This window comes from Erythrolamprus reginae, chromosome 2 (genome assembly GCF_031021105.1).
Source record: "Erythrolamprus reginae isolate rEryReg1 chromosome 2, rEryReg1.hap1, whole genome shotgun sequence".
In the NCBI taxonomy this organism is placed as follows: domain Eukaryota; kingdom Metazoa; phylum Chordata; class Lepidosauria; order Squamata; family Dipsadidae; genus Erythrolamprus; species Erythrolamprus reginae.
This window is the reverse complement of record NC_091951.1, coordinates 313422064-313434916: the sequence shown is the minus strand read 5'-3', so window position 1 is coordinate 313434916 and position 12853 is coordinate 313422064. Positions and strand designations below refer to the sequence as shown.

Genomic DNA, 12853 nt, shown 5'->3' with positions numbered 1-12853 from the left:
TTATTTATTAATTAGACTTTTATACTGCTCTTCTCAACTGACTCAGGGCTGTGTACAGCATAATAAATACAGTACAATACAATGTGTAGAAGTCTAATTTTAAAAAAATACTACAAAACTAAGAAAATTTCTAAAAAATCCTATCTATCTCAACACAGTCGTCCACATTCATCCAATCCAGTCACTCATAGCATCGGCAGGAGCCAATCCCACGGTTTATGATATAGGGCTGCACAAATCTGTAGAAAATAGGTTTAAATACTAATAAAACTTTGTAAAACAGTACAGCTAACCTACTCAGCTGTACTGTTTCTTTTATTGATGTTGCTTTTTTCACTGCTGTTTTGTATTCATATATGTTCCTTGAATGTAACATTAACTGCTCCGTTCCTTTCTAAAAAAAACTTAATAAAATACTCTAAAATATGCTAAAAAGTCATGTTATGTTAAGATTCCTATGAAAGTATTAACTATGGTATATTTTCTCTATTACTATATATACTAAATAGCCTATAAAAGTTTACTTACAGATATAGCTGGTGAGAGTGTGATGTTTCCTATTGATTCTTTCAATTCATCCAAAGAAGGCACTGTATACTGAGAACTACAGTCTGAGTGTACGGGTTTGATTTCCACACGAAACTTTCTGGGTTCATCCTCTTCAGAGTCAGAATCACTTGAGGAATAAAAGTGGTTTTCTTTGGCATGTTATTTGCAGTTAAGGAAAAGGTTGATCGATTAAATTAATGCAGGGTTCCCAAACACTGCTGTGACAAATGTATCCCAAACCACTGAATGAATAAAACTGATAATTCACTGGGGCGAGAGCTGAGGAATAAATTAATATACTCCTTTTATTTAATAAATAGTAGTCCATATGTCATGGCAAAGAAAGGAGTTCTTACTGCTTTACATTGGTTTTTCCATAAAACCCCTCATACTGAAACCTGCGAAAAACTAGCAGGTTGTAAGTTGCTTTTGGCACTCTCAGAGTCAGTGGACCTGCACTGCAATAGCAATACAGCACATCTCTTCTGTCCCTTCCAGCCTAGCACTGGGTATCCCTCCCAATACTCTTGCAATTTCTGCCTCCTCACAGAGGTCCCTAATAGCTATCTCCGCAAAACAAAGGTCAGAGGTCTGCATAAAACCCTTCTCCTTCTAGACATCCTCACCCTTTATTTTCAAAGTAAAAGTAATGGTTTTTTTAAAGGGGGGGGGAGAACAAATCAATTACTCTCCATCTAGAAACTAATAATTTGCTCTCTAACAAACAATTTGGTTTCAGAAAAAAACTATCCTGCAACCTGCAGCTCCTCCACTGCAAAAATATATGGACAACTCATCTAGATCAAGGGAAATCTACAGATGCAATTTATATTGACTTCTGCAAAGCCTTTGATTCAGTGGTCCATGACAAACTACTCCTAAAACTCAAATCCTATGGCATCTCAGGATCCCTCCATAGCTGGATTACAGCATTCCTGTCAAACAGACAACAAGTGGTCAAAATAGGAAGCACCATATCCACCCCCGTCCCAGTTAAAAGCGGTGTTCCCCAAGGTAGTATACTGGGACCAACGCTCTTCATTCTCTACATCAATTACCTTTGCAATTACATCACAAGCAACTGCTCTCCTAGATCTCCTAAACCTTTCTTCTATTCCTATATCTCTTCTTCTATTCTTTCATTGATACGTTCTATTACTATATCTTCTTTTCTATTATTTCTTAGATATATTTTACCATGAGTATCTCCTCTATAACCTTCATCATGTATTTTACTATGTGTATATAGATATATACCCACTAAAACCCTCATTGTATATTGGACTAAACAAACAAACAAACAAACAAACAAACAAACAAACAGTTTGGTTGTTCTCTGTTCAGAACACTTATATATCAAAATGGCCAGCTTGTGAGGAAAACTTCTCTTCATTATTTTGCAACCAGCACTTCTCCCTGGGGGTTGAGATCCACACTCTGAGAATTGCAGAGCTAATTAATATTGTACCCAACTACTGCAAACAGAATACTTTATAAAATCATGTAATGCTTCATACTGCATATGAAAATACTAAGTATAATGACAACAAAGGATATTCTGACAATCTTTAGGTTTAATGCTAAACCCTTCATCATCTACATCTGGAATGTTCTGGAAGGAAAAAGAGCTTATTTTAAAATATGTTTCAGTAGAACCCATACTCCATAGAAACAGCTAAAATACTACATGGAAAGCAGTTAAAATGCTATATAAAAAGACTATATGAAAACGGTTAACTAATTTAGGCTGAAAATCTTTACTGAAGACACCATTCTCAAAGCAGAAATAGTAAGGGTTAAATACAACTCTCAAAATTAACCCTTCGTACCTTGGAAGCAACAATCTTTGTAGCATATTCATGACCTTTAACTGCCTCTTTAAGGCCTCCATCCTGTTGCTTAATATCCTGGCAATTATATAATTTTGCTTATGAAAGTAATTATTTTATTTATTTTATTTGTTACATTTATTTGCCACCTATTTTGCAAAGGCATTATTCTAGGCAGCTTACAATAATAAAAAAGAAGAAAAATGAAAAAAAGTGCAAACAGAAATAAAATAAACAAACTATGTCAAAGCAACACAATGAGAATAAGCAAAAGGATGGATTGGTGGAGGGTGAGTGTGTGTGTGTGTAGAATAGAGTCTGCCATCAATGTAGCATCCATTTCCAGCACTTGCAATTCCACCACCTGGTCCCCAGGCCAACTGGCAGAGCTAAGTAATAAAAGTAAAACCTTTAAAATAAGACGGCAGTGCCAGAGACACAACCATTAGTGCAACTCCTTGTAGGTTAGCCACCAAAGCCTATCATTCTTTGATTTATGACTTTCAGGAAGAGGATTATCTTGACAAAAGTTATGTAAAATTTTAAACATCAGAACATTCTTACTTTTCTTGCTGGAAGCTGGCCAGGAAGGTTGCAAATAATGACCACATGACCCCAGCATCTGCCATAAATACATGCCGGTTGGCAAGCACCAGAATGTTGATGGGGTGCTGTGGGGACTCTGTGATGGCCTCGTAACATTCTTTTTTCTTACACTTTTTATACTTCCTTACTATTCTTTTTTTCTTTAAGTATTACTTTTGTATTACTTTTTATTATTGTAATCAAAATTCTTAATTAAAAATATATCCAAAAAAAGAAAGAACATTTCTTCAAATTATATAGAAAATTGTTTTTATATTCTGAAACTGATACAAAATTAATCTAGTGGAGTACATGGGAAATAATAAAATAAAAAGTCTTCTGAACACATACACGCATGAATTTGTTTGCTAATTGTTAAACAAGAAATAGTGAAACATCAAAAAAAAAAAGGAAAATTGTAGGTTCATCCAAGTTATAGATTATGACAGTTGTCAAACCTATAATTGCCTGAATGACATAATTTTATCAGTGGAACTACTGATAGATACTATATATCCCATAAAATTCCATCAAAGCATGCAAAAATCATGTTCAATTAAACAACCTTAAATATAATTTTCATTTTTAATATTGTATTATTGCATAAACAAAATAAATCAAATCCATTAATTTCATAAAGAATATTATCCTAATAATAGTTATATTATTATTAATATTAATAAAGGCAGAATATAGTTTTGCCTACAATTTTTCAGAACATTCTTGAAAGTTATACAGTTTAACAATGATATTTGGGATTAGAATTTCCATCCTATGCAATAAGGTCATGAAGCGAAATGTCATGTGATCACATTGCATAGCAATGGTACTCCCAGAAGCTCCCATTGTCATGAATTGTGCGCCACGTAGGTTGCTGAGGACCTTATATGACCATGACATGCATGAGAATCTGTACATACCTGCTTGCACCCCTGAAACTGTGTTTCCCGCTGCAGCAAGCAGATCAGCTGACGAGAGCTACATGTCGTGGATCCACAGAACAAAATATGGGCAGGCAGGTGTGATGGGAGTAAGGGGAGGCAGATTATGCTATGTGCTGGTGAAAACTGCAAGGGGGTACTATAGAGCAGTGTTTCCCAACCTTGGCACCTTGAAGATATTTGGACTTCAACTCCCAGAATTCCCCAGCCAGCGAATGCTGGCTGGGGAATTCTGGGAATTGAAGTCCAAATATCTTCAAGCTGCCAAGGTTGGGAAACACTGCTATAGAGTATGTGTGGTCAGGCGCTACAGAGTAGAAGTCCTCATGCTGCTCAGGGACAAAAAGCAGCAGGAGCTTTTCTACGACTGTACATGTACACAATTCTGCTTGCTGCAAATGCTGATCATGTGACTGAGGATTCTGCAACACTTCTAGTTGTGAGCCAGTTGGCAATTGCCTGAATCACAATCAGGGGACCATGGGGACACTGCAATGGCTGCAACTTCAAGGAATAGCTGCAAGTGGCCCTTGTTCAGTACTCTAGTAACTTGGAGCAATTGCTGCAATGTTGCTTCAGAAAATTCTGCCTATCTGCCATCTTGGGTTAAATTCTGATAAATGGCCAAAAATAGTTAGAAAGAAAACATATGATAAAACTGACACTTGCTTGGAACTGTAACATTATTCATATACAGTGATCCCTCAATTTTCGCGATCTCGAGCTTCGCGAAACGCTATATCGCGATTTTTCAAAAAATATTAATTAAAAATATTTTCCCACCCGATGACGTCACTCTCTTCCTTTCTCATCTTTCTTTCTCTCTCTCTTTCTCTATCTTGCTTCTTCCTCTCTCACACTCTCTTCCTCCCTCTCTCATCTCTTTCTTTCCTTCTCTCTCTTTCTCTATCTCTCCCCCTCTTGCTCTCGAGCGGCGTGTGGGCGGCGGGGAAACCCGGATCTTCGGCTCCTCGCTGCTGCGGCGCTGCCGAGCAGATCAGCTGCTGGGCGGCCGAAGGAACCTTCCCTGGGTCTTCCCCGCCGCCCACGCAAAGGGGAAACCTGGATCTTCGGCTCCTCGCTGCTGCGGCGCTGCCGAGCAGATCAGCTGCTGGGTGGCGGAAGGAATCTTCCCTGGGTCTTCCCAGGTGCGGAAGTAAAAACACCATCTGCGCATGCGTGGCCATGGAAAAAGGGGCGCGCATGCGCAGATGGTGTTTTTACTTCCGCACTACTATATCGCGAAAAATCGATTATCGCGAGGGGTCTTGGAACGAAACCCTCGCGATAATCGAGGGATCACTGTATACCAAAAGTGCTTTTTCAACAGGCAGCTGGACTTTCTAGGGGTTTTTTGGGGGAAGATGTTTTGCTCTAGAGAAGCTTCTTGGATGAGAAGTGAAATGTCTTCAAAGAAAAACCAGAAAGTCCATCTGCCTCTCGAAAAAGCACCTATGGGACAACCATGACCTGGATGACTGAAAATCTCCATTGACTTCATTCATACACACACACACATACACACGCACACACAAACTCTTCATATATACTTACTACTGAATCTGCATCTGGACATTCTCTGTAAAAAAAAGCACAACAATAAATCAGATAATTGTTGTTATCATAGCAATTAACATAACATATAATCTATATATTCAAAATATATGAATTGTTAAACTTTAGTTTGATATATTCATAACCTCTTACTATCATCTTTGAAATTAATGAGTGTATATTTTATTTAGTCATGAAAATGTTTAGACTGTCAGTTTGTCAAAATTCTTAAAATTACATATATACTGTATATGTATGCTTAATGTAATAGATACAAATATAAATAATCTGGTAATGAATTATGAGAGGATTTGAAGTCTTGCTGATATTAACATTGTTCCTTTCCTATTATTCTATGTTCTAAGTGGATAGGAGCTCTTGGACAAGTGAATTCCATAATTTTAATGTCACATTTTAAAAAACTATTTAGTAGCAATGTTTAAGAAAATGGTAAAAGATACTTAAAATATATACAGTTGATCAATCTTTCATTTTATATAGGATAAAGTGTTATTCAAATGGCATGTGGATTAATCATACATTGCTTGGAAAGCATATATTCTTCTTTTATTGTTGAAAATACGATACTGGCACTGACACTTAGTTTAAAACGGCACACTAATACAAAAAAGAGACTGGAGTGTAATACCGTCCTGAGAGATGCCTATTACATAGAGTTATGACTAAAACTTAAGATAAAACAAATTTTCCCCAAAAGCTAGATGCGTCGTATAGTCCAAAGCATGTTATAATCTGAAAAATACGGTACTTACACAAATTCTGGATCTTTTTCCTTCTTAATAATCCCTGACAATCCAAAAAGCTTTCTTTTACTTGGCTTTATTCCTGCAAGTAAATTATTATTATTAGATAGAAAGTATACTACAGTATTCAGCATACCTTGAAATAATACATACATGTAGCAAATATGAAGATAATTCATTTGATGCCATATGTCATTACATCAGCATTGCCAATAAATTGGAATACTTATACACTGGACTACTTAGTCCATTAAAATTTAATGTTTTTATTCTTAAGCATGGCTCTGAATCAAGATTACTGCTTATATGCAGGGTACTCAAACATTGAGTTTGCCATGAGCCCATAGAATTTCAAGTAGAATAAATGATGCAAAGATGGATTTGCAACCTAAGATATTTTTTTAAAAACTACATATTTTGTAAGTCAATAATAAATCACCAGAGAATCTCAAGATGCTGAAAAAATTGTAGGTAATTTTTGCAGATAATTCTCTGGAGAGCCAGGGAATACAATTAATAAGTGTTCTGTATTTATTTGGAAATGGGAAAAGAACAGATGCCAAAAAATTAATTAATTAAAAATTGAAGATACTTATGGGAATGCTGAGAAGCTGTTTGCTTCTTATTTATAAAAATAATAATTAAAAGAATATTTTTGTTGCTTCTCATATGACTATATAAAGCAATCCGTGGCTATATAAAGCAACTGCTCCTGTTGAATCAAAACAGACATGATATGTTCATCTTCAGGTATTTCACTTAATATTTTAACATAGATTAATCCTAATGATTACCAAAAAAACCCTATATTGGATGTTTTACATCATTTTTACAATGCAGAAAAGCTTACCCTCAACTGCACTGGCTGTATTACATTCTTCAAATTCAATCAGTCCTGAAAACAAGAAAAAAAACATTACTCTTTATTTCTTTTGTGTTATGCAGTGGTATATTGCTTGTCTATAAGATGCAAAATAGCATAGTGATATTCACATAGCTACCTTGAAGAGGAATTCCCGTTTGCAATAAAGACATACCGGTATTTAAGGACCAAAAACAGCACCTGTATATGTGTGCGCATACATAGACAGATAAACACATGAGTCTCGTGTCAAGGTTACAGATAGACCAAAAATCTGGGAAAATCTCAGAGACTGCATGAGCCAGATCTTGATAATAACAGAACAGAATAACAGAGTTGGGAGACATGTATTAACTTAAAATTTAGTTCCCATTTCCAAAACTTTTGTACCAGGGAATTGGGGGTGGGGATGGATCCTGGAAACTACAGACCTATCAGTCTTACATCAATACCTGGGAAGATTCTGGAAAAGATAATCTAGCAATGAATCTGTGAGCACTTAATAATCCCAGTAAATTATATCGACAGCATTTTTTCTAATTCAATAAAACCAAAGGCAAAACCAAAAGCCAACACGGGTTTATCAAAAACAGATCATGCCAGACAAATATTATTGCATTCTTTGACAAAATGACAACATTAGTGTATAAGAAAAATGCTGTCAATATAATTTACTTGGACTTCAGTAAGACTTTTGATACAATGGACCAAAATCTACTAGATAGAAAAATGTGGATTAGGCAGCATCACCACCAGATAGATTTGTAATTGGCTGACCAACTGCACTCAATATGTGTATAGTCCTCAATGGAACTGCAACTATATGGATTAAAAAATGTAGTAGATTACTCCGGGGCTCTATCCTAGGCCCAGTATTCTCCATCAATGATTTAGATATGATTTAGATATGAGTAGAGGGGGAACTCATCAAATTTGGAGACTTCTCCATGTTCAATCCACTACCATAGAAATGGTATTTTATAAGGCCAAGATCACCACTGATCCTTCTGAAGAATTTTTTTCCTGCTTGTATTTATGAGAAGCCCCAGAATTCACTTCATTGAATCAACAGAAAAGTATAATTATAATTATTATAATTATACTATAATCATATCACCCTGCAATTATAACAATTATGGATGACATACATATCTGTAAAAATATTATACAATACTGTATATTTAATTTTTTGAAAGAATTAAGATAGCTAGGCTGCTGACAACAGTAATTGAATACATAACTCTGTAAAGATTTTAAAAGATATAGACACTCTTCAAACTGAGCTTGATAACTGGTGACTCATAGACAGATCAGTGTTGTTTTTTGTGTTAATACTAAGGATACCATATTCTTCTGAATGTTCTTCCTATTTCCAAGTTGTCTACAACTACCAATTCCTTGGAAGACTTCCATTCAAGTACTAACCACAGACCCTACTTAGCTTCCAAGAAGAGACAAGTTTGGCCGCATGCTGCCATCTATTGAACGCTTAGATAAATTTACACAACTCCAAACTGATTCCCCAGTTGAAGTCTGTATGCATTAAATTCAATCCTATGTATAAACAAAAGCAGGTTTGTAATTTAAGTGGTGAAAATTAAATGGCTACAGTATAATATAGCTTTTTAAATGGATAAACAAATACAAATTAAGTCACTGACCCATCATGATTACTATCACCATCCATCTAAATAGGAACCTTCTAATTATTTTAAATATGGGAACAGAACCAACCCTATTTTGAGGTTCTTATGGTATGTCTTGTTTTACAACAAAAATGTTCAGCACTAGGAACAATAAGAAGACTTGAAAATTCACAGATCTCATAAGTCATCTGTCACTTAATCAGTAACAGCTCTGAAACAGTTTGGTTTGAGAATGGGGTCATGACAGGTCAACTGATATAATTGAAATACTCAGTTCAAATTAGACCAGTTAGAACATGTAGCAAATATGTAAATAGAAAAAGAAAGAAAATAATTGGTGAACCGTTCTTGAATATTCTTTAAAATGCATCAATAATAGAAAAAAACTTTAGGCTTGCTAAACAATCACAAATCAAAGTGAAATACATTTAGCAAATATCAACCTGTAGGACTATTTTCAAAAGCAACGCCTACTTAAAAGCAATAGAAGTACTAAACCACTTCTTCATACATGTAAGAAAACTGAAGGGCTGGTTTTAGAGTAAAACAAAAGATTCTCTGCCCTGCCCCCATCTCCTAGTAGGAAGTCATGCATGAAAGGAGGACAATTTTCTCAAAACTACATATGCCTCACATGCTGCTTCAAAACCGCAAAGCTTTGCGTGTCTGGCTCAGTGCCAGTTGACAGCTCAGCTGGAAATCAATGCATATTCTATCCCTCTTGCAACATGTCACTTTTGAATTGTTTCTGCAGTAGAAAGTTTATTCAATCTCTTTCTCAAATGCAATGGACCGACCATCATTCTGCTATTTAATCATAGTCGAACAAGTTATTTTTTTGACAGCACTAAAGCCAGAGTGCAATTCCTAATGAACAGCTTGATACAAGTGGAATTTCAACTGTTTTAGTCTCAATTAATTTTGCTGTCAAAACAAATGACTGTTCCTAGTGTTTAGATGTAAAAGCTCAATCACAAAGGTTAATTTTGCATTATAAACACATACACAATCTTTCTGTTACTAACTCCTCATGCCACTTCATATTTAACATTCAATACCAATACTGAAAACTGAAGTTAACAAAAAGAAATATTCTAAATAAAAACCAAAACCACTTCTTAATGTATATTGTTCACATAACCACTATACTATTAGTTATTGAAAAAGTTAGCACATGAACAATATCATTTATTGTAAAATATTTAATAATTTATAAAAAGACAAAGGTTCTAACAATATCGTAAATTTGTTAACGTTTCTGTAGACTTTTCCTTTTGGAAAAGATCCTAAGAAAACCAAGATACTAGTTTTCACTATTTTAGAAACCTAAAAAGTCATGTTAATTTTATATAATTATTTAATTAAAAAAGGGTTGTATCCACAAAAAAAGTTTCAGAGAACTTAGGAGTTGTATTAGTCAATATGTTGCAAAAATACTTCTGTGAATTAACAGAAATATTTTTCCAGTAAAAACAAGCACTGAACTTGAGCAAAATAGAATACTCTAATTCAGATTTTCACAACACACAGCCAACTAAACACTCTTGTGTGGCTTGTGGATTATATATTTTTTAATTCAACAAATCTACTGCTGTCAAATGTCGCCACTAGGACAAAATGTCACTATCAGAGTCTAGTTTTCCCAGTACCTTTGTCTTAAAAGATCCTATACCAACAGGTGCCTCTAACATCTCAAGGCTTCATCAACATTGCTACCTTCATCATAGCTGCAGCACTATTCACTAAACAGCTGATCAGATATTCTTTTATTGCTCACTATTATTTTTAATATATTAATGTGGGTCTTTTCCTTCCACCAGTTCAGCCTTCTCTAATGCGCTTTAGATGAGAAAATATGTCTTATTAAAAATATGTTTTATTCTATACATCCCCCACTCTAAGAAATTGAATTTAAGATGAAATTGGATCAGTCCATTAGCATTTCATTTATTTAATTGAATTGAATTTATTAGGTTTGTATGCCGCCCCTTCTAGCTGCCAGCTTCAAAATAAAGAAGCCCCCCCATCCCATATCACCACACCCAGTGTTTCTTAATACCTACTGATTTTGAAACACTCTCCATTAATTATTATTATTATTATTATTAATAATAATAATAATAATAATAATAATAATAATAATAATTTATTGGATTTGTATGCCGCCCCTCTCCGTAGACTCGTCTTATTAGACCAGTCATTAAGGGGGACCTTTGCACAGGTTCACCTAGTGCACCAGTTGCGGCCCTATTTGGATCAGGAGTCTCCACTCACAGTCAAAGTCACTGTCCTTACGGCTCGATTACTGCAACATGTTCTACATGGGGCTACCCTTGAAAAGCGTTCGGAAACTACAACTGTTCCAGAATGTAGCTGCACAAGATATTATGGTGTACCTAGGTACATCCGCAACACCAACACTCTGAAAGAGGCACTGGCTCCCAATCGGTCTCCGGACGCAATTTAAGGTGTTAGTTATCACCTATAAAACTCTAAATGGCTTAGGGCCAGATTATTTGCGTGACTGACTACTGCCACATATCTCCCAGTGGCCGATTAGGGCTCACAGGGTTGGCCTTCTCCAGGTCCTGTCAACTAGACAGTATCGGTTGGCGGGGCAATATGGGAAGGCCTTCGCTGTGGTGGCATCAGCTCTCTGGAACTAACTGCCACCGGAGGTGCGCACCGCTCCCACACCACTGGCCTTCCAGACGGATGTAAAAACAGTCCTGGGACCATTAAGTAAGGGATTACCATCTGGCCAAGATATGAATGTTCTTGATTTCTATGGTTTTAATTGTTTTATATTGTTTTTATTCGTTATACGACACCGAGTCCAGAAGGAGTTGGGTGGCTTATAAATTTAAATAAATAAATACAGTAAATAAATTTAACCTAAGCCTAAACTCAGCCTACTTACGACCGAGTTCCGAAATTCTGATGGCCGCCCCTCCCCACTTCCCCAGTCAAGTGATTGCATGTTAGATATTTGGCAACCAGACTGCAATTATAGTTGTTTGCTGTGTCCTGCAATCATGGGACAAAATAGCGAGCAACAGGTTCACTTTAAGATTGTCAGCAAAAAGGTCGTAAAATTGAGCCAATTATGTGGATAGCATGATTTATAACTGTCATGACTGATGATCATGATGGGCAGACTCCATTACTGTTGTAACATAAGGACTACCTGTATTTCTATTTGGACGATAAGAATTCAATGTATTCAGCCCCAACAGTGTGTGTGTGTGTGCGTGTGTGTGTGTGTGTATACAATGTGTGTGTATGTTAGGGACATATTTTTATTAAACTTACACTAGCTTTGACTAACTTTGACAATCAATAATAAGTTAACTGGCAAAGTATTTTATATATTTATATGGAGTTTTTAAGAGTAACCATGTTGTTTTCCCCTGCTCTGCTTTGGAAAACCCTCAGCTATTTTCCTCTTAGGGTTGTACCATGGGAGTAGCCTGAGAGGACTCTTCTTCCACAGCAGTGCCAAAGGACTTCTGGGCTGGGCAGATTCACGCTACTGTATTGCCTTCAGTTCTGCCCTCAACTGAACTGAAGCTAAAGTTGCTTCAGAGAGAAGCTTTGATTGGAAAATGCCACAGACGAGTACTACTTGCCTCTGACAGCCTGCTAAAAACTCCATACTGAAGGTCTTCTGCAATAGACAGCTCTGCTAAGCACCATAAACAATCTCACAGCATGTGCCAGTGCATGCTAAAAATGTTGGATTGCTTCTCTGCACATGGCAGGCAGAATCCCATAATTGACGAGCTTACAAATATCTGGACCAAGATAGTTGAAAAACATCTTTCCCTGAAGTAGAGGACCAAATAATTGAAGGCTATCTGAATTACTTTATTGAATCAAATCAAGTAACATCTTTAAGATTATATGCTATCTTATGTGAGGAAGGAAGGAAGGAAGGAAGGAAGGAAGGAAGGAAGGAAGGAAGGAAGGAAGGAAGGAAGGCAGGCATACTTTTGAGTCTATTTTTTTTACACAATAAAATCTAGGAACTCATTAATTTCCAGACTCAAGAAAATGTTTAAATTAAAAAAAAACATAAGGTGGATTTTTAAATTAAATGTAAATGTTAGTTTCATCTGGCCTG

At 36.0% G+C, this 12853-nt stretch overlaps 1 protein-coding gene across 2 annotated transcripts in view; it reads right to left on the bottom strand.

Moving 5' to 3' along the window:
* FCHO2 (FCH and mu domain containing endocytic adaptor 2) overlaps positions 1 to 12853 on the bottom strand; it is a 75313-nt gene that overhangs the window by 31500 nt on the left and 30960 nt on the right. For both annotated transcript variants that reach the window (XM_070743139.1, XM_070743138.1), the window contains exons 9-13: positions 7073 to 7117; positions 6232 to 6304; positions 5459 to 5483; positions 2107 to 2161; positions 529 to 707 (exon numbers count right to left, since the gene is read on the bottom strand). In XM_070743139.1, the coding sequence (XP_070599240.1) occupies positions 529 to 707; positions 2107 to 2161; positions 5459 to 5483; positions 6232 to 6304; positions 7073 to 7117 (377 nt within the window). The remainder of the gene's footprint in view (positions 1 to 528; positions 708 to 2106; positions 2162 to 5458; positions 5484 to 6231; positions 6305 to 7072; positions 7118 to 12853) is intronic.